This window comes from Gymnogyps californianus, chromosome 18, assembly GCF_018139145.2.
Source record: "Gymnogyps californianus isolate 813 chromosome 18, ASM1813914v2, whole genome shotgun sequence".
Taxonomy (NCBI): Eukaryota; Metazoa; Chordata; class Aves; order Accipitriformes; family Cathartidae; genus Gymnogyps; species Gymnogyps californianus.
Genome location: NC_059488.1, coordinates 2,031,438 through 2,050,090, shown reverse-complemented (window position 1 = coordinate 2,050,090; position 18,653 = coordinate 2,031,438). Strand labels below are relative to the sequence as shown.

At 50.5% G+C, this 18,653-nt stretch overlaps 2 protein-coding genes across 6 annotated transcripts; one reads left to right on the top strand and one right to left on the bottom strand.

The window, feature by feature from the left end:
- Positions 1 to 70: 70 nt before the first annotated feature.
- TUBB4B (tubulin beta 4B class IVb) lies at positions 71 to 2,264 on the top strand. Of its 5 annotated transcripts, XM_050907670.1 has the most exons (5): positions 71 to 164; positions 266 to 374; positions 452 to 562; positions 1,052 to 1,143; positions 1,750 to 2,264. In XM_050907670.1, the coding sequence occupies exons 1-5, from the start codon at positions 108 to 110 to the stop codon at positions 2,110 to 2,112; spliced, it is 732 nt and encodes a 243-aa protein (XP_050763627.1). In that variant the 5' UTR covers positions 71 to 107; the 3' UTR covers positions 2,113 to 2,264. The 5 variants fall into 5 exon arrangements, with proteins under 5 accessions (XP_050763627.1, XP_050763623.1, XP_050763624.1 ...); XM_050907666.1 differs by having other exon boundaries at positions 1,052 to 2,264; XM_050907667.1 differs by having other exon boundaries at positions 266 to 378; positions 447 to 562; positions 1,052 to 2,264.
- On the bottom strand, positions 2,252 to 17,517 carry FAM166A (family with sequence similarity 166 member A). The gene is made up of 7 exons (XM_050907671.1): positions 17,462 to 17,517; positions 13,627 to 13,820; positions 9,634 to 9,947; positions 8,523 to 8,640; positions 7,241 to 7,335; positions 4,954 to 5,071; positions 2,252 to 2,340 (listed from the first exon to the last, which is right to left on the bottom strand). The coding sequence occupies exons 1-7, from the start codon at positions 17,515 to 17,517 to the stop codon at positions 2,252 to 2,254; spliced, it is 984 nt and encodes a 327-aa protein (XP_050763628.1).
- Between the last annotated feature and the right edge of the window lie 1,136 nt (positions 17,518 to 18,653).

Below are 18,653 nucleotides of genomic sequence, written 5' to 3'. Positions count from 1 at the left end.
TGCGCGCGCATTCCGCTGCTATATAAAGCTTGGCGGTTGCCTCACGCAGTCAGAGTCGGTTGGGGGAAGAGTGGCGTAGGGTGAGAGTGAGCTGTGCCGCCGCCATCATGAGGGAGATCGTGCACCTGCAGGCCGGGCAGTGCGGAAACCAGATCGGAGCCAAGGTCCGGGCGGTGGGCAGGGGGCGGCGGGGGGGGGGAGGTGGGAGGAGGAAGGAGGAGGGCGCGCCCGGCCCAGCCGCCCCTGACGCGATTTTCTCCGGCAGTTTTGGGAGGTGATCAGCGACGAACATGGCATCGACCCAACCGGTACCTACCATGGAGACAGCGACCTGCAGCTGGAGCGCATTAACGTCTACTACAACGAGGCCACAGGTAGGGCCCGGCGCACCGCCCGCCCCCGCCCCGGGCCGCCCCCGGCGCCGCAGTCACGGCTTCTCCCTGTTTTGCAGGTGGCAAGTACGTGCCCCGCGCCGTGCTGGTGGACCTGGAGCCCGGCACCATGGACTCGGTGCGCTCCGGGCCCTTCGGCCAGATATTCAGGCCAGACAACTTCGTGTTCGGTGAGTGCGCCGGGAGCGGGGGAGGGACCTGTCGTGTAACCGGCTCGGGGTGGGGTGGGCAGGGCAGGGACGCTGCACTGCGGGCTTCGCCGCCGCACATGCTCCTGAGGCGAGCGCGGCCCCGGGAGGGGGGTTAATCCTGGCGCTTCGTGATGGGCATGAAATACCGGGGATCTGCGGATGGTGCGTGATGGCAGCTGCTGGGAGAGCAGGTCCGAGAAGGCGCAAGAGGTCGTTGCTCTTCCGATTCTCGTTACCTCCTCCATACTGTCAGGAGAAATTAAATGGCTGCTGTAGCATTGATAATGCATGTTTTCCGTGTATTTACCGAGCCATTTTAGAGGTGCTTGTGTGAAACTGCAGCTTTATGCTCGATAAAATGGAAGCTTTTGTGGGGTTTGTCTGTAGCCTGATGCTCCTAAGCTTTGCTTGCAAGCAATAAGCAGGAAGCAGTGACCGTAATCTAATATGAAAATGGCTTTCTTCCAGGTCAGAGCGGAGCAGGAAACAACTGGGCAAAGGGCCATTATACGGAAGGTGCTGAATTAGTTGATTCCGTGTTAGATGTTGTAAGAAAGGAGGCAGAAAGCTGTGATTGTCTCCAGGGCTTTCAGCTTACTCACTCCCTCGGTGGTGGTACAGGCTCTGGCATGGGTACCCTCCTCATCAGCAAAATTCGTGAAGAGTACCCAGACCGAATTATGAATACTTTCAGTGTTGTACCCTCCCCTAAAGTATCAGATACTGTAGTAGAGCCCTACAATGCCACACTCTCGGTGCACCAGCTTGTGGAGAACACAGATGAAACATACTGTATTGATAACGAAGCCCTCTACGACATATGCTTCAGAACACTGAAGTTAACTACTCCGACATACGGTGATCTGAACCATTTAGTGTCGGCAACCATGAGCGGTGTTACCACCTGCCTGCGGTTCCCAGGCCAGCTTAATGCTGACCTGCGGAAGCTGGCAGTGAACATGGTTCCCTTTCCCCGTTTGCACTTTTTCATGCCTGGTTTTGCCCCGCTCACGAGCCGTGGGAGCCAGCAGTACCGTGCTTTAACTGTGCCAGAGCTAACGCAGCAGATGTTCGATGCAAAGAATATGATGGCTGCGTGTGACCCACGTCACGGCCGCTATCTGACCGTGGCTGCTGTTTTCAGAGGCCGTATGTCAATGAAAGAGGTCGATGAGCAAATGCTGAACGTTCAGAACAAAAATAGCAGCTATTTTGTTGAATGGATTCCTAATAACGTTAAAACAGCGGTCTGTGACATTCCACCTCGTGGCCTGAAAATGTCTGCCACCTTCATTGGTAACAGCACAGCCATCCAGGAGCTGTTCAAACGCATTTCTGAGCAGTTCACTGCCATGTTCCGCCGAAAGGCTTTCCTGCACTGGTACACTGGCGAGGGCATGGACGAGATGGAGTTCACAGAGGCTGAGAGCAACATGAACGACCTGGTGTCTGAGTATCAGCAGTACCAGGATGCTACAGCTGAGGAGGAGGGGGAGTTTGAGGAGGAGGCTGAGGAAGAGGCAGAGTAAAAGCTATGCAGATGAACACCTGTAAATTTTGTTTAAAGCTGTATGAACTCTTTCATTCAAAACTTCTCTGTCTGTGTTGTGTTCCTCTTCCTGTCTCAAAGTCACTTCAAATGCTGTACAGGCACCATTAAAGCATTTTTCACAGTGCACAAGCTCGTCTCCTTTGTTCCTTTTCGTAAGCCTTTCGGGTGCTGTTCCCAAAAGTGAGCGCGTAGGTGTGTCGGACGTCTGGAAAAGAAAAATAATGGACTTGGCGTGAGCCCTGCCACCTTGCCCATGGCATCTACGCTTCTCTCCCTGCCTTCTAACGAGGTGGACGCCTGTTGCTCGTGTCCCTGGGTGTGGTGGCGGTCCTCCTGGTGGTGTGGGAATTGGAGAAATTGTCTGGTGTTCCTTTATAATCAAGGGTACTGGCGGAGGGGGATACGCTTCCCATGGAGGACGGAATTCGGCTCCAAGCTGCGTCTAAATTTAGGTACCTGCGTGTGGACTCCTGTTACAGGCTTCACTCTTGGCGAGAGCTGCGCAGCTCTCCTGACCGTAATGGAAGTGTAGGTTCAAACGTAAGCGTCTGTAAGCTGTAGCTAGCCCAGGCAACAAAATGGTGCAGGCAGGTTGCCTCTCTGACACAGGCGGGTGCTCCTGGCAGAAGATGAGCTGGCCTCACCCTGGCTGATCCGCTGGGCAGTGTAAGCCCAGCAGGTAGCCGTGGCCTGTCACAAGAGCGTTGGGGACAGCTGTGACAAGCCATGCTGCGCCTGCTGCTGAGGGCAAGTGACACGAGAGCTCCCGTGTATGCGGCCTTGCTGGAGTCGCTTTTTTTAAAATCGGTACGTAGAGGTTTTAAAACGAAATCAATGGGGGTTACTGCAGCCTCTGCTTTTGAAGCGAGCTGAAGACCTGATCAAAATTACACTGGTTTGTCTCATGAAAACCCTGTATTAGCAAAGCACATTTTTACTGTGGAAACAGTTTGTATGTTCAGTGTTACCTGAAGTGACAAACCTGTCGCTCTGAATAGCTGGACAGGAGACCGCAAGCTGCTTTCCTGCTGAAGAAATTCTGTTCGGGGTTCTTAATTGTAATTGATTTTGTGTTAAGTTGTTCTGTCTTAAAAATAAGTGTCTCCTTCCAGAGTCGAGCTGGTTGGAGTAGTTAAGATTGCACTGACTGCGGTGGCTCTTGGGACAGTGGAAATCTGTCTGTCTACAGAAACAGGTGGCCGGTTTCAGACCTACGCAGGAGAATACTTCTGTAGGTGAAAAGATGGCAACAGATTGTTAAAGCGTGAAGTAACGCTTTAAGCAGTTGATTTTTGTCCTTGATTTTAGGGTGGGTTTTTGCTTCCTCCTTTTCATTACGCTGAAGCTGGCGTGTTCCCTGGCCTGCCAGTTACCGAGGGCAGGACGGCGTTGTCCCCCCAGCACCCTTTTGGGCAGAGCTACGTTAGTCGCCCTCCCCTGAAGAGCTCCGGCTGCTCTCCCCCTGCTTTCTGCAGCCTTGTGGAGAGAGGACAAAACACATGAGTAAGCATTAACACCGAAGTCCAGTTTACCCTTAGGTTCATAACAGCTTTTCTCCAGGGGGCTTTAGCTTGCAGGCTGCAGCTTTGTGGAGTGTGACCGCAGCCCTCCCCGAGCAATCCAGCACGGATTAAACGGGTACCCGGAACAGTCAGGGCTTTGCCATGAGACGCCCCAGAGCTGCTGCATGAAGGAAGGGGACAGCTTGAGTGTAATGCGCGGGGGACAGCAGCTGCTGCGCTTGCCATCGCCCCCGGAGCAGCAGTGTGGTGACAGAGGCCAAAACAAACATATTTCTCTTCATCTTTGATCAGAAGGCTCTCCAGCAGTGTGTAAGATGCTTCCATCCTTTCCCTTAGACCATCCCTCAAGCTCCTGATGACTGGCCGTGTGTTAAACTTTGCTTTTTCTGCATGGCTTTCCCATGCCCCTGATAAAGTCTTGCTAGAGCCATGTTCACTGCCTCAACATTCTCCTCTCTGGGCTCAACCTTGATATCAGCTACAGTCCAGCCCTGCCAGGATAGTTGTTTTCCCACTCTTTGCTTTCATTTCTACCACATTTTGTGTCTTCTACCATTTTCATCCTCTGCGTTGCATTAAGTACAAGCTATGAGTTTGGTTCTTTCTAGCTTATCTCCATGATTTCCCATCCCACATTACTGAGCTGTGGGCTCTTGACTTTGCTGTGGCCAAAGATAGCAATATTAGTTGCTGATGTGTTGAAATTTTAGCCTGATGATACCTTAATGCTTTCAGGTGCATGGGCAGACCTTCCCCTTAACGTACATACACAAAATTACTCCCTTCAGACCTCTCCTTTTAGGCAGCACCAATAACTGACAAGGATCAGGCAGACAGTACGGGGTAGCCACCACCTCTCTTGACGGCTAATACCTTTTCACTGCTTTTTGTGTGCTTTCTCAACCCCTTTTTATCATCTACCTTTTGCTTTTCATCAGACTTCAAGCTTTTGAGAACAGAATCACTTTCCTGACGAAGAAATTGTAATGCACCCGTGTAACGGGTGGGGTGTTACTGAGCTGCCTCTGCTTTAGCAGGGGCTTGGTGGCTGGAAACCAGAGGAACGTTCCGCACAAAGTCCAGGCTGGCAGCGAGGACGATGGGCTCTCCTGCAGAAAGGCAGGGGATGGCACAGCTCCAGCACCTTGGCACAGACTGGAAAAAAAAAAATCTACTACCCATGTGGAACATTTTAGTAATTGTTCACTACTAAGACCCTACAGCTAATAACAGCACTACTTAATGATAGTAATTAGTATTAGTGACTTTCATTTTCACTCAGCTGATGAACTTACCTGGTACAAAGCCTGTGTAGGAAGGTATGAGTCCAGCACTGGTGTAAATTCTGTTGTTAGGCCAGTATGTTTGGGGAAATCTCTTGCCAAAGCTGCAAGCTGGGTTTCTCTGCAAAAACTGGAAAACAAACAAAAAAAAACCCCAACAACACAGTACAGTTCATTTTAAACCACATTGTCGTTACCCAAATCATGTGCTTTGACTTCATATTAGAGAAAATATTTAAGCCAACGTACAGCAATTCTCTTTCCAGTTCTGTTTTCTTCTAATTAGGAGCTACAATTGCATCTTCCCTTTTTCCACTTTCGAAGTTTTTCTCCTGACAGGGCTTGGCAGCAGCCCTCGGCAGCGCTGCCTCTGCTCGCTCGTACCCCCAGGTGCACAGAGCAGCTCCTGCCCTAGGTGTAGTCTGCAGGATCTCTGCAGACTGGACCGCGTTCATCACCTTTGGGCATCATCTGCAAGTCCCAAACACCTTGTGCTCATACGTATGATACACCGTGAGCCGGCAGTATCTGCTGGAGCTGGATACGTGCCTTGTCTGCTCCTGTGCTATGACTCTGCACATCTGTGTTTTGGTTTGACCCCTTCAACTGGTTTTGGTTTTCCACGAGTCCCACTGATGGTGATTAGCCAGTAATTCCCAAGCTAGGAGGAACAGGAAGGCTTAGGGAGCGTGAACTGCAGGGAGAGCGTAAAATCACCTCCTGGAACTGTCCCTGCCCTCCGAGGTCAGGCCCAGGTAAGGGGCTGTGCTGGAGGATGGATATTGCAGCTCGACACGTCTCTGCAGCGGCAAAACCCCTAAAGGTGTCACTAAAGCTGTGCCGCCCTCCTCGGCGTGCACCCTGCACAGTGGAGAAGGGACAGGGTTCATGGAGCCGAGCAAACCGTGGGGCCATGGAATCATTTTGTGACTGATGATGGAGCGATTGCTGCAATTCCTCAAGCGCAGCGCTGAAGCGAGAGGATTGCATTATTTTGCCTGATGCAGACAGTAAGCAATGATCCATGGCACATCCCGGTATGTAACCTAGGGCAACAGAGATTTAGGGCAGAAGATTAGTGGCTTGAAGTCAGAAGCCATCTTAGAATGATTTTTTTTTTTTTAGCATGCTTCTATTCCTTCAGCGCCTGATGTGCTGCAGCTAACCTCTGCGAGCCTGGATTCTGCTGAATCCTGCCATGAAGAAACACCTCCCTCGCTGATTTACTACATGGCAGACGTTTCTTAAGAAATCAGGGGCAGAAAGGCTTTGCAAACAGCACATTTAGTTTTGATAATGCCTGTTTTTTTGTTCTGTTTGCTTCATTTCAATTCCTATTAACGGCAGAAGGAAAAGATAAGGAAGCCAGCACAGGGAGATACATTTCAGCCAAAGCATGAGGCTGCCATGAGCACTGTCAGCCCTGCTGCTCTCCCTGCTGAGTCATTTCTTCCCAGCTCGGTTTCCCTGAGCTGGGGATCCTCAATCTTGGACTTTTTTCTACATCAGACCCATACGCTCTGGGACAAAGGCACTGCAGTGAATCCCGGTGACCAGAAAGGGCTGGAAATGTTGTAACCTGCTTTAAACGAGCTGTGTCACTGAGCTATCAGCCCTCACCGGCGCTGGACCAGCAAGACGGCTGCATCCCAGGGTTCTCACTCCATCCTGGCAGCAGGAAGAAACATGTAGCTTTGAATGCAAACTATTAACTACTGTGGGAGGGATCTCATTTTCCCGTGTGGGAGGATTATATGACATTACATGGGAGATCTTACAGCAAGGGGACAAAATAGTTTTTCAGTACAGATATTTCTGCATCCTTCCCAAAAGGAGGAGAACGAAGATCTAGATCCCTTTAAGACAAATTATGTTAGTAAAGGAAAAAGCCTTACAACCAATTAAAAGGGAGAAATATCCATCCAAGCAGCCCAGGAAGCCATCCAGCACTGCCATCCAGGTAGACAAGATATATTGCGTAAGGGAAACACAGATAGTAGCATCCTGTGTTTCTGCACTCAGAGCAACATTTTGAATAGCCACCCTTGACCCAACCCTCAATAGATTTGCTTAATCCTTTTATGAACTCAGTTATCCTCCCTTAATGTCCCAAGGAAACAAGTTACAGAATTTAATTGCTCATGATTTTTTTCAACATGTTACCTAATAGCATTTTAGTTTGCTTGTACTTATAACCCCAGTTCTAATACTACTACTGTAAATGAAACCACTTTTGGTGGTGCAGATGAATCAACACCAACATTATATTGTTGAAATAAGATTTGTGCATATAATCTACCTGATGTCGGCCAAATTCGTTCATTGCTTCCTTCACACCCTGGACGTAGTTCACGCCATTAATCCAGGTGAGGCGGGGAATGAATCCAGCGTACCCTTCGGATGAAGACAAGAGAGAACATTTTCTGCTTGAGAACATACATATCATATAAGGATCAACCAGTCTGGAAGCGGAAGAGGCTGGGATAAATATAAAACCTTCCTAGGAAGGCAAAATTTATCCATTTAAATTGTAAAATTAACTCTTACATGTGAAGTATCTTTTCTGAAAGAGTCTTTTTTACAATTCCCAAGGAAAACTCAATGGGCTGAACTGATCTTTGTTGGTCTCCATGAGGTACGGAAGAAACATTTCATTTTCTTGTAGTCTTTTCTTTACACCAACAGCTCTGTCATGTTCTCTCCCAGTTTAATACACATTCAGGGGCTAACAACCGGGTGTCCAACCTTTCTTCCTCATTTGCCCTGCCCATCCAACAAATTTTCACCAATTATAAGACAGAAACTATATAAAGTCTAAAACTACATAAAACGGAGAGAGGTACAACCTAAAAGCAGCCAGAACTCCCTCTTGCTAAAGGAATGCTTTGGCGAGAGAGAAATTTGTCTTTTGCATCCTAAAACATCGATGCTCTTTCGTTTTGAAACCGAAATACTTTGATACGCAATCCCTGTATTTGCTGTGGTCCGCTGCAGAGCGAAGTATCCCTCCCGCTGGTGTCGTACCCTTTAGGGGGGAGTTCAGGGCATCGCCCTTCGTAATTCTCCTGCTTGCAGAGGAACGCTCTTTCAGAGCAAGTGGAGAAGTTACAGAGTATAACTCCTTGTAAGGCAGAGTTTCATAGATTTATGATGGTGCAATACACCACTGTTTGTTGATTTGACAATTCAGAAAAGCATCGTATTTCTAGGAGAGAAATAACTACCTCAACGGTAACAGATACTCATCGAGCTGCTGGAGTTGGTGCAGAGCCCGTGACCCATCTCTCCTTGCTTTCTGGAGCATTTTCTAGCCTGGCCCTGCAGCTGTGGGGAACTGAGGTGGCTCCTGCATCCCTTCCACCTGCCCATGGGCACGTGTCCCTCAGCGTGAGATCCACGGGGGTGGCAGCATCCCAAAGAAACACCCTTGCATGGAGAGGAGCAGGGGGATTTTCCATCCCAAAGTGTTCAAACGAGCCGGAGCGACTGGCCAATGTCTCTGAGGTTTCCCCAGGGAGAGACGGGTGACATGATTTCTTCTGAGGTGGACTCATGCTGCACGTAACCTCCCTCTCTTTTACCTGGAATGACTTTCTGTTGGATTGCATTTGGTACATCCAGTTTTGGTAACCGATTATCTTGCTCCACATCCGCGGTTTCAGCCACTCCTGGCAGTGTCACACCTTCAGTTTTTACAGGCTCAAAATAAAAGCAGAAATAAAATAAACACCAGTAAAACCCGCTTCTTCCTTTGGCTCCATTGCTTAAATCACTGCCAGAACCTGTGAACAGCAACTGCCATTTCCATTTCTTCCCAGCTTTACACTAAGAGCTACTCCAAGAATTTCTGGTAAAGTCAAATTACAAGGCAAGCTCCCTGTATGCAGAGGTTTTGCAAAATCCCCAGGGAGAACAAGGGGAGCTTTGGGCGCTGAGCGCCTCTGTAAACCTGTTTCTCAGAGCAAGGAGCAGGAATGCCCCTTCTTGGGATTTATATCCAAGCCAGCTTTTGATTCGATAAGTCAAATCTCTAATCTCTGCTTTCAGGGGATTTGCAGAGCCCCGGCTGGCTGTGACGTGACAAACGCTGTCTCTGGCTCCGGAAGAAATAAGGGGCTCAAACACGTTGGTCCCGAGTGATACCGGTGGTGCCGGGCAAAGCAGCACCCAGCTCCACAGGCAAATCCCAATGCTTGTGTTTCAACGAGGGATAACGATGGTGGGAAATTCAGGTGAGCAGTGGGAGCAGTCCAGGGGTCAGAAACCCAGCACGTAACCAAAGATGCCAGGAGCACTCTCTTTTTGGGAGGAGGAGGGCAGCGGCAGGGCTCCCAGTTCACCTGAAGGAAACACAAGCCTGGCTGTGTAGCACAGCATAACACAAGATCAAATGACTGGGATTTGAAGCTAAAACTCAATCAAAAGAGAAGATTTTTGATTAGGAAGAATAATTAATGTTTACAACAATTTCCTGAAGATGTGGTGGATTTGCTACTGCTAGAAACGCTCGTGTATTTGATATTTCTCTACACGACGCTCTAAACTTTCTGTCTTTGCCATCCACGTCCATATGAAATTCCCTCTTCAGACTCCTGGACCAAGGAGAGCCCTTCCATGCGCACCAGACCCCAAACCCCATCCCTCTGCAGCAGCATCCCTTACCACGTGTCTTTTCCACCCAAAACCACTTACCGGTTTGCTTCCTGCCAAGGCACCGCCGAGCTGGCCAGGTCCGCACCTTTTTCCCTGCCCACAAGCCGGGGGTAGCTTGGGCAATTGCCACTCTCGCCCCTCCGAGGCAGGATGGCGTGAAATCCTCCGTGGGTACCCACATGGCAGTCGCGTCCTCGGGACGTACTCGCCAGGGTGGTGCTGGGGCACGGGGTCCATGTGCATCGTCATCAGCTCTTCCTCTGCCAGCCCTGGCCCCGGCGGGGGAGGTTTTGGCCCAAGGACTGGTTCAGGAAAGCTTGTTGCGGCCCCAGCTTTCTCATAGGGAAAGTACCCTGCGGGACAGACACGGAGTTAAGCGAAAGGAGTGGCCGAACAAGGACGAGGGCTTCCCATCGCGCTGGAGCTCGGCGCCCACACGCCCCTCTGTCGCGAAGGAAAGGAGCCTGGAGGTCAACAGCATCCCACGGGCTGTGAATGTATCCTGCGAGTGCCATCAGCCCCATCCATAAACCAGCCTGCACAGAAAAACTGCACAAACAGAAGTTCAATAACTTAAAACTTATTCTAAGTGACACCTAAACTGTAAAATATCATCAGCTAAGCTATAAAGAAGTAAGCGGGGGGGGGGGGAACATGTCCTTTTTCCACACAGCTGTGTCAGCACACCCCAAACACAGACCCGCCTGAGGAATTCCTGCACTGGCATCATTGCTTCTTATCGAGGAAAGGGTCTACTGTAACGCTGGCTGGAAAAAAAAATTATCTTACGTCCAGCGTATGCTAAATATCTCCACTGTGAACTAGGGACAGAGCCCTGCGGCTTGAGGCTCCGCAGGGACAGCTGAGCTTGGCAACTTTTGTCTGACTTTCCCTTAAAAATATCCCGTGATGTGGCTCCCCAGGCTGCCCTGGCCCTGTACGACACCTCCAGCCCAGGTCCTTCCTCGTGCTCTGTGCCGGGAGCGAAGCCAGTTTCTCCCTCCTTGGTGGTTACGGAGGATGATCGCTCTTACGCCCCGCAACAACCTTTTCCTTATTGGAAAACTGTTACTACGTCAGTCTTGTCTTTTTTAAACAAACCAAATTCCTTCCATTTTTGTTCTCGTAGGTCATTTTTTTTCAGCCCTCTTGTCATTACTGCCTTCTCCCGACCTCCTCATGTTTGGTGGACATCTGTGTCGCAGCGCAAAGCCCCACGGACGAGACAGCGTCTTCCAGCGAAGGCTTCATCTGCAGAGAGCCTGGGGGAATAACTACCTGTCCCGGCTCAAACAGCACAGAGCAAAATTTGTCCCTTTCTGCAAGAGTATAAAACTTCTGATGGGCATTTAGGTTTGTAGTCTGCTTATAATTGTGTTATAAAGCATACATACTGTATATAACTTTGTAAAGTATCTATACTCTATGTAACTGAATTATCAAGTGTTGTCCAGGCTAGCAACAAAATAAAAACAAATCCTTTATGAAAGTGATCTTTCAATCCAGTGTGCAAATTTTAAAGCAGGTTTGTCTTAGTAGTTCCTTCATTATTAATGAAAATATTGCATCTATTCTCTTTATCCCACAAACCAAAGGAAAAGGAAAAATGAAATTGTTTTGTACTTGAGAAATCCATATGAGCTCTTTTTATGACTCTGGGTTTTGCAAACTTATTGATTCAGAAAGGTTGCACAGTAAGGCACTAAATTAAAAGCCAGGAGAGCACTGTGCATCTGATTTGAATAAATATCCACGTTTTCAGTCCAGGTTCCTGAGGAGCGGGTGCCTGCACGCTCGGCCTGTGCCATAGCCCCCTCCATGCCAACACGGCCACCCCTGGAGATCCAGCATAACCCTGGTTGATATCCCCAACCAACAGAGCCTGATCTCACTTCCAGCAAGAAAACAACATGGGATTCAACTGATAGAAACCAGCAAAATACTTGATGTCCATCAACAAGGCTTTATCAAAAACAGACCTTGAGAAAAAGTCTTCAGACCGAGTTTGCTAACAGCAACCACACAGATCCAACGCTGCCGTGAGCTCTTTGATCTCCATCGTGTAAAATACCCGGAAGGATGCCAGGCACTACTAATGAAGTTTGCAGTGAAGGGTTTAAGGGATCGCTCACTGACAGCTCAACAGCAGGAGCTGTCGATAAAGAGTTATCAGCACGGCAAGGTGCGCTCCCTGTGGTCACGTTCTTCAGCATTTCACCAACGAGCAGCAAACACGAGCTCCCAGCTGCAAATGTTGGCAGATGACATAAAGGTTGGTGAGGAGAGAACAAGAATGAGGACGGATAATGAGAGAGCGCAACTAGGTCAACTGGTTGGTTGGGTCCATCCAAACTACATTCTAGTCCAAGGAAATGCAAATTTAAATGTCCAGGAACAAAGCCTGTAAACACCACCTGCGTAGTGGAGACCTGGATCCTGGAAAACAGGGCTAGGATGAACAGAAAAGCCAAAAGTTTGCAAGAAGCTACGTGGCACGAATTCCCAACGAGAAATGGGAAAGGATCACTTTGGTGTGGCTACCCCCAGGGAAATGAAGATCCAGATCCCGCCCGAGCACATAACCCCTGTGTTCAGCTGGGAGAGGACTCGTTCCCACTGAACAGGGCGTCCGCAACAGCTACGGCTTAGACACGTGATATGGTATGTGGCACACGAGTCTCCAAAGGATGGCACGTCCCCGAGAGGGGCTGATTGGGATCACGGTGCGGCTGCTGCTGTGGCCTGATTTGGGTCTGCTCAACAGGGACCAGGCACTTTGCCCAGAAGGGCTGGGACTTGGTAGGAGATTCCTGCAAATTCCCAGTGTTGGGAATCTACCTGAGCACGTCTCAGTGTCCGATGGAGGAGATGGGGCCCGTTCGCAGAAGTGGGGAAGGTGGGAAGGGAAGGGAAGGAAGGGCACGCGAGCCCTTCTGCTGAGCTGAGGTAGGAGCAGCAAGATGCAAAATGAACCACAAGCTGCGAGTAAGAGCTCTGAGCACAACGAGCTCTGCACCAGGCGGGTCAGCCAGGAAAGGGTCGGAGGTGGCAGAGCCGACCTTTCCCAGAGAGACGGATTTTAGCCTGTGGAACGGTGCTGGGTTTAGCTGGGATAGAGTTAATTTTCTTCATAGTAGCTGGTATGGGGCTATGTTCTGGATTTGTGCTGGAAACAGTGTTGATAACACAGGGATGTTTTTGTTATTGCTGAGCAGGGCTTACGCAGAGTCAAGGCCTTTTCTGCTCCTCACCCCACCCCACCAGCGAGGAGGCTGGGGACGCACCAGAAGCTGGGAGGGGACACAGCCGGGACAGCTGACCCCAACCACCAAAGGGATGTTCCATACCATAGGACGTCATGCTCAGCATAGAAAAAGCTGGGGGAAGAAGAAGGAAGGGGGGGACGTTGGGAGTGATGGCGTTTGTCTTCCCAAGTCACCATTACGCGTGATGGAGCCCTGCTGTCCTGGAGATGGCTGAACACCTGCCTGCCCATGGGAAGTGGGGAATGAATTCCTTGTTTTGCTTTGCTTGTGTGCGCGGCTTTTGCTTTACCTATTAAACTGTCTTTATCTCAACCCACGAGTTTTCTCACTTCGACTCTTCTGATTCTCTCCCCCATCCCAACCGGGGGGGAGTGAGCGGCTGTGTGGGGCTTAGCTGCCGGCTGGGGTTAAACCACAACAGGAATATGGAGAAATTGGGGAGTGAGTTCATAATATGCCATAAAATCATTTATCTTCATCTACCTGAAGATAACCTGGGAGCTAAAATTCTCCTCTCCACTCCACCAGACACCAACATGAGAAGCCCTGTGCTCATCAGCTGAGGCTGAGTGCTCCAACTCCACACCGGTGCTGCTCTCCGGGTGTCCGTGCTCCTACACCAGAGCTATGATTGCTCCATGGAAAACATCCCATTTCACCCCAGGAGCCTCCTGAGGATGGGCACAGACCCCGCTGCTCGTGCTTGACCCTGTGCTCGTTAGCAGAGTCTGTTCTGGTGAAGGGACGAGACCCGGGGTCTGCTCACCTGGACGCCCAGGGAGATAACCCTGGACACCATGCTTCGTCCCGCTGAAGTCCTCGACAAACTTCTGCTTGTGCAGCGGTGCCAGCAAGGGGCGAGGGCTCTTCGCAACACCGGGATCCGTCAGCAGGCGGTACGTGGTTCTGCCAAAGGTTTCTCCAAACTGATAGTTGTACTGAGGGACGAAGCCCTCGTAGCTGAGGAGGAAACCAAAAAAGAGCAGTCACTGAGATGGCACTGGAAGGCGTCCACCGGTGGGATAACCTGCTTTAGAGCTTTTGTACGCTGGAAAGGCCACGGCCAGGAGCACAAGGGGCTTGGAGTCCATGAGCCCGGGGAAGGTGATCGTACAGGGACGTGCCTGCGAGCGTGAATGCATTTATGCCGCTGGAGTAGCAGCGCGAGGGGAGCACCGAGAAGGTGCATGTGGTTACGCATGAAGCCAGGTGGGGGGTGTGTGTGTGTTTGCACATGCATGTTTTTACATGTCAGCATGAAAACTGGCTCATGCATTTACAGGCGTGTATAGGCACAGGCTTGTGCTTCGGTTCACGGAGGAACAGGGGACGAGGTCAGGGAGCGTGGCCGAAGCAGCACCTGTGGGTGGGAAAACTTAGAGCGGGAGCACAGCGTGGGCTGCGGGTGCTTTGACAGCACCGATGTCGACAGCCCCCCAGTTAAAATATTATTTCCAGTTAAACATGCCTCAGTTTTAAATTTTGCAATCCCTCTCTCTGTTCTAAAACAGTGAGTTACTGGGAATTTCCCAGTGCCCCTTGTTCAATATTGAAACTCAAAAATCAGAAAAATTGCTTGCTTGTACCTGCCAAACCTCTCCGCTCCGTACCCTCGTACAAACCCACCCAGGCACTGCATTGCGTGGGAGAGGCACGGGCGGGCGGTTGCTCAGCCCCAGCAACAAACATCGCTTGATTTTTTCGGGATGTTTACGTGGGGTGCATAGCGACACAGTGCTTCTCCGCTCCCCGTGGCCTGGGACGGGCAGTTTGACTTCTTGGTGGCTCAGGGTAGGACAGGTGCTGGAGCTCTGGCTCCGATCCCAAGTCCACCAGTACGGATCAGAAACTTCAGCTATTCCCAGTATCAAATTTCCTAATGGTGATGTTATTCCACCACTGAAGAAGGAAGGTAGAGCTGCCAGTTGTAATGTACAGACAGAAATATTCAATCAATGAGCCCACTGTGTATCTGGGGATAAAGCTGGATGATGCATGAGGATCATAAGATGATGAGTAAGTACTTTCCCTTCCAAATACTTTAAACAACAGCGAGCAGAGCCGTGCATTTACATTTGGCAAGTTTTCCCACGTTGCATGCAGGATCTCTCACCAGCAGCTGCCGGAGGAGCTCGGTGGCTCGTCCCCATTGATTTTCAATAAGTCTTGCAACATGGGGAAGCTACACCAAGACGATAAAGCTGAGCAAGAGCACAAATGACATAGCCAGAGTAATTACAGGATGGCCGGAGGGATTTTGATTATGAACAAAATAATGCTAGGGCTGAGAAAGGATTCAATTCATAAGCAATTAAAAGCGAGGTAATCCAAGGAGCTCGGGCGAGTCAGTCTGGGTTTATGGAGAAGGGATCTGCTGCAGAGTGAATTACAAGTGCTGCTGATAAAAGCTGTGGCGCTTGGGGAAGAGACCGGTCTCAGCAGGGCTGTTTGTCCTTCTCCTGCTTGGTATTTTGATTAAGAAACCAGCGGGATCCCCTGTTTCTGTAGTTCACGCCGAAGCGCTGCAGCCGCTGATCTCCAGCCTCGTTGGTGAGCAGTGAGTAACCTGCTTTCCCAAGGCTGAGCCCCATTTCACTTTTCTCTTACTCAGCCATATCTCTTCGATCGCCACTCCCCAGACTGCGTCACCTAAACCTGCTCAGCCTTCCTGATCGCCAGGGAAAAGCCTTGGCCCTGGGCCCGTCCTCGCTCACCTCCACACCCTTCCCAGCTCTGCAGAGCCAGGACGGGGCGGGTAGGGCTGTGCCCGGTGTCCAGGATTCATGGATTTACCCCTTTGTGCACCAAGTCCTTCCCAAACCATCCCACACGTTGGGTTTGGCTTCCCAATGCTCTTGAGCACTGTGGTAGCATTTTCAAAGCCCTGGCTGTGACCATTGCCCAACCTGAGTGACAGCAGCCTATTTTGACGCCCTCGTTGTGTTTGGAGGTTCACCAGCACGGCCAGGTACAGCACATGGGACAACTGGTGAGATGTTGCAACGCGGCATCTTCCTCCTCCTCCTGCCAGCACTCCAGCGCAGGCTGCACCGTCTGCCAGCAGCAGAGCCTGGGCTCCAGCGATGCCCTTCAGGCAGCTCCTCCTTGCGCTCAGCCACCCAAAGCAGATGCAAAGCAGCACCCTCAACCACCCACGGGGGTTCCTCTGGGGCTTGGGGTGACACTACGAGCCTGCACGGCATTGCAGAACGCAGTAGCAGAATTTGGTTCCTCCTCCGCCTGCCTTCAGTGGCCGAAGCAGCAGCCCAGAGAGGAGCAGCCCCAGCTGCTGTGTCGGTATTAGGGCTTGAAGCTGCTTCTGGGGGAGCTGTCTGCAGGCAGGAGCCAGCAAGGGAAAGCTTTGAGGCTTTTAGAGGTGCAAGCCCAGCCACAGCTCCCTCCTCGCTGTTACTCATCTTTCCTAAGCCACTGTCAGCACACAGCTTTGACAGGGTGACAGCACGCATGGAGTAACACATCACATCGTTCAGACAACGGCAGCAAGGCAAAAATGGGTTAAAACCCCCCAGCCCTAGAGCTTATCTAAGTTTGGAAGATACGGAGATCAGTAATGGAAAAATCCTGCACGCTGCTCTAATGGGAAGGATTGATGTGATCGTCACCACCGGAGCATCGCTAAGGAAGGAAACATGCTCCACCCTTTATCTGCAGCTTCGGATCTGCCTGCCTCCTGCCCGGACCTGGGCTCTGCCTGCAGCCGGGCGGGACACGGCCCGTTTTCTCTGCGCCAAGGTTTGCAGCCTGGTGTGTCACCAGCCCCTCCGCCCTGGGAGGTCATCCTGACGCCCTTCGGAGTCAGCCTCAGGCTGGACTAATCCGAGTGATTTTGTACCAACAGAAGCTTTGTTTTCCCTCAGTGGCCGTCCAGCCCTTCCCAGCCCATTATACATGTCATGGACCACGTCTCCCAGCACAGGTCACCAGGGGACCCCACGCACAACTTCTCCACTTCACCGCGAAGCCCATCCACTTATTCTGCCATTTGTCTTACCTTTTAACCAATAACTCATTACCTCTTACCCATGACAGCTTGGTTTCTTCTTTCCAAGCCTTTAGAGGAGAATATTGCAAAAAGCTCTGAAAAAAGATCTAACTACGTATCAACTAGATCACCAGCATCCAGTCACTGACTTCTTCAAAGAGCTCGGATCTGGCAGCAGGACTGTGCTCCAACCAATTTGACAAGAACGTACCAAGTCTATGCAAATATTTATTCAAAGGAGATCTTCAAACATCCTTGATGCAAAAGTTATGACAGTTTGGAAGCCAAACCCTGCACAGCAGCCCTGGTAACATTTGGCAGCTTAAAACAAATGAGAAAAAAAAAATGGGGGGGAAAAAAGAACAATTTTCACTTTACCCTCAATGCGCTATGGCATGGTCTTTAATTATACCCTGTTATAAGGTGGTGTTTCTTATCCTGGAGCCCTGTCTCCTTCGGAGCACTGTTACATGGAATATTTAATAGTCTTTAAAAAAAAAAAACCCAAAATATCATGAATCATAAGTACTACGTGATCCCAACCGGAGCTATTTGCATTGGAAATGAACAGACATTTTGGACAAACTTTAGAACTTACCCAGGGATATAGTAGGGATTGGGAGGGAAGAGCTTATTTTCCTTCGGGGCTGCCATGGCAATGCGGCAGCTCTCAGTTTTGGGCGTGGGAGGGAGGAGATGCAGCGCGATGCAGTCGCCTGGGAAACCTCTGTGATGCTGCCCGGGAGCGACGTCGGTACCCAACAGCACTTCCAGCTGCAGCACACAGCTTGGCAGGTTTTTCTGGACACGTCTTTTTTTCCCCCACCTGGAAATTTTGGATGAGCACAGAGATCTTACAGCGTTTGTCAGGTCTCCTGAAGGCTTGTAGCCCTTGGGACAGTAGCGCCAGATGTTCCCCATACGCAGCCCCAACACAAACAAGTGTTCACACCGCAGTTCATGTCCAACATGCACAACTCGGGAGAGCCTGGTTGTGAGTGCCCTGGTCACCGGTGCAGCCCATGCGTGGCCAGGCCAGCGCTGTCTGCACACACACGGCCACGTGCACACCTTTCTGTCGAGGAGAGCCCAAGACAGAGGTTAGGAGATTCACTGCGCCGCGGTGTAAGGCTCAGCCCTCCTCTCCCTGCTCCTTGTTGCCCTCCCGGTCTGGCTGTTTGAGGATGCAATTCTTGGCTGCCTTGCTTCACGCAGGATAAAGGTTGCTCCTGTTCCCAACATCGTATGGTCATGTTGTCTTGTGTGCGGTGGGTTGCATCCCCCTCCAGCTGAAGGCAGGCCCAAGGACACGGGTCTCCTGTTTACTGAACAGCCACTGTGGCCAGTATGTCCTCAAGTCAAAGACCACTATGCCTGTTAGCACCAGCGTTATTTCCACCAACTACAATACCAGCAGCAAGCCTGCTTCACTGCCAAAGTCCCTCTATGGCCTTGAAGAGCTCGGCCACATGCCTGGCAGATACTTCAAGATACTTCAAAGATACTGACCAGAATCATAGAGTATTCAAGGGCTGTTCTCATCTGTTTAAGTGCCTATACTCCACCCAAAAAAAAAAAAAAAAAAAAAAAAAAAGTATCTGAGGAGACAAAAATGCTGCTTTGACTCTTGCCCTTGGTGCCTGAACACTTTGGGAGATCTGGAACTTCCAGCCTTTATAAATATATTTGAGTTTGCCCAAATATATTTGCTCTAACCAGGGGCCTGCCTCTCCAGCAACCCCGGGTCTGCAGGCTGGATGGGTCTGCGAGGCGTATGATGGCTCTTCTCA

Bases quoted from the DNA above. Each gene is read 5' to 3' on its own strand.
- FAM166A (XM_050907671.1), bottom strand. From the start codon at position 17,517: ATGGCAGCCCCGAAGGAAAATAAGCTCTTCCCTCCCAATCCCTACTAT. The intron at 8,641-9,633 runs GTAAGTGGTTTT...TTTTATTTTGAG, and splicing joins CCTTGGCAGGAAGCAAACCG to CCTGTAAAAACTGAAGGTGT. The intron at 2,341-4,953 runs GTAAGTTCATCA...TTTCTTTTCCAG, and splicing joins CTACACAGGCTTTGTACCAG to ACGTCCGACACACCTACGCG.
- TUBB4B (XM_050907667.1), top strand. From the start codon at position 108: ATGAGGGAGATCGTGCACCTGCAGGCCGGGCAGTGCGGAAACCAGATC. The intron at 165-265 runs GTCCGGGCGGTG...TTTCTCCGGCAG, and splicing joins GAAACCAGATCGGAGCCAAG to TTTTGGGAGGTGATCAGCGA. The intron at 379-446 runs GGCCCGGCGCAC...TTCTCCCTGTTT, and splicing joins TACAACGAGGCCACAGGTAG to TGCAGGTGGCAAGTACGTGC.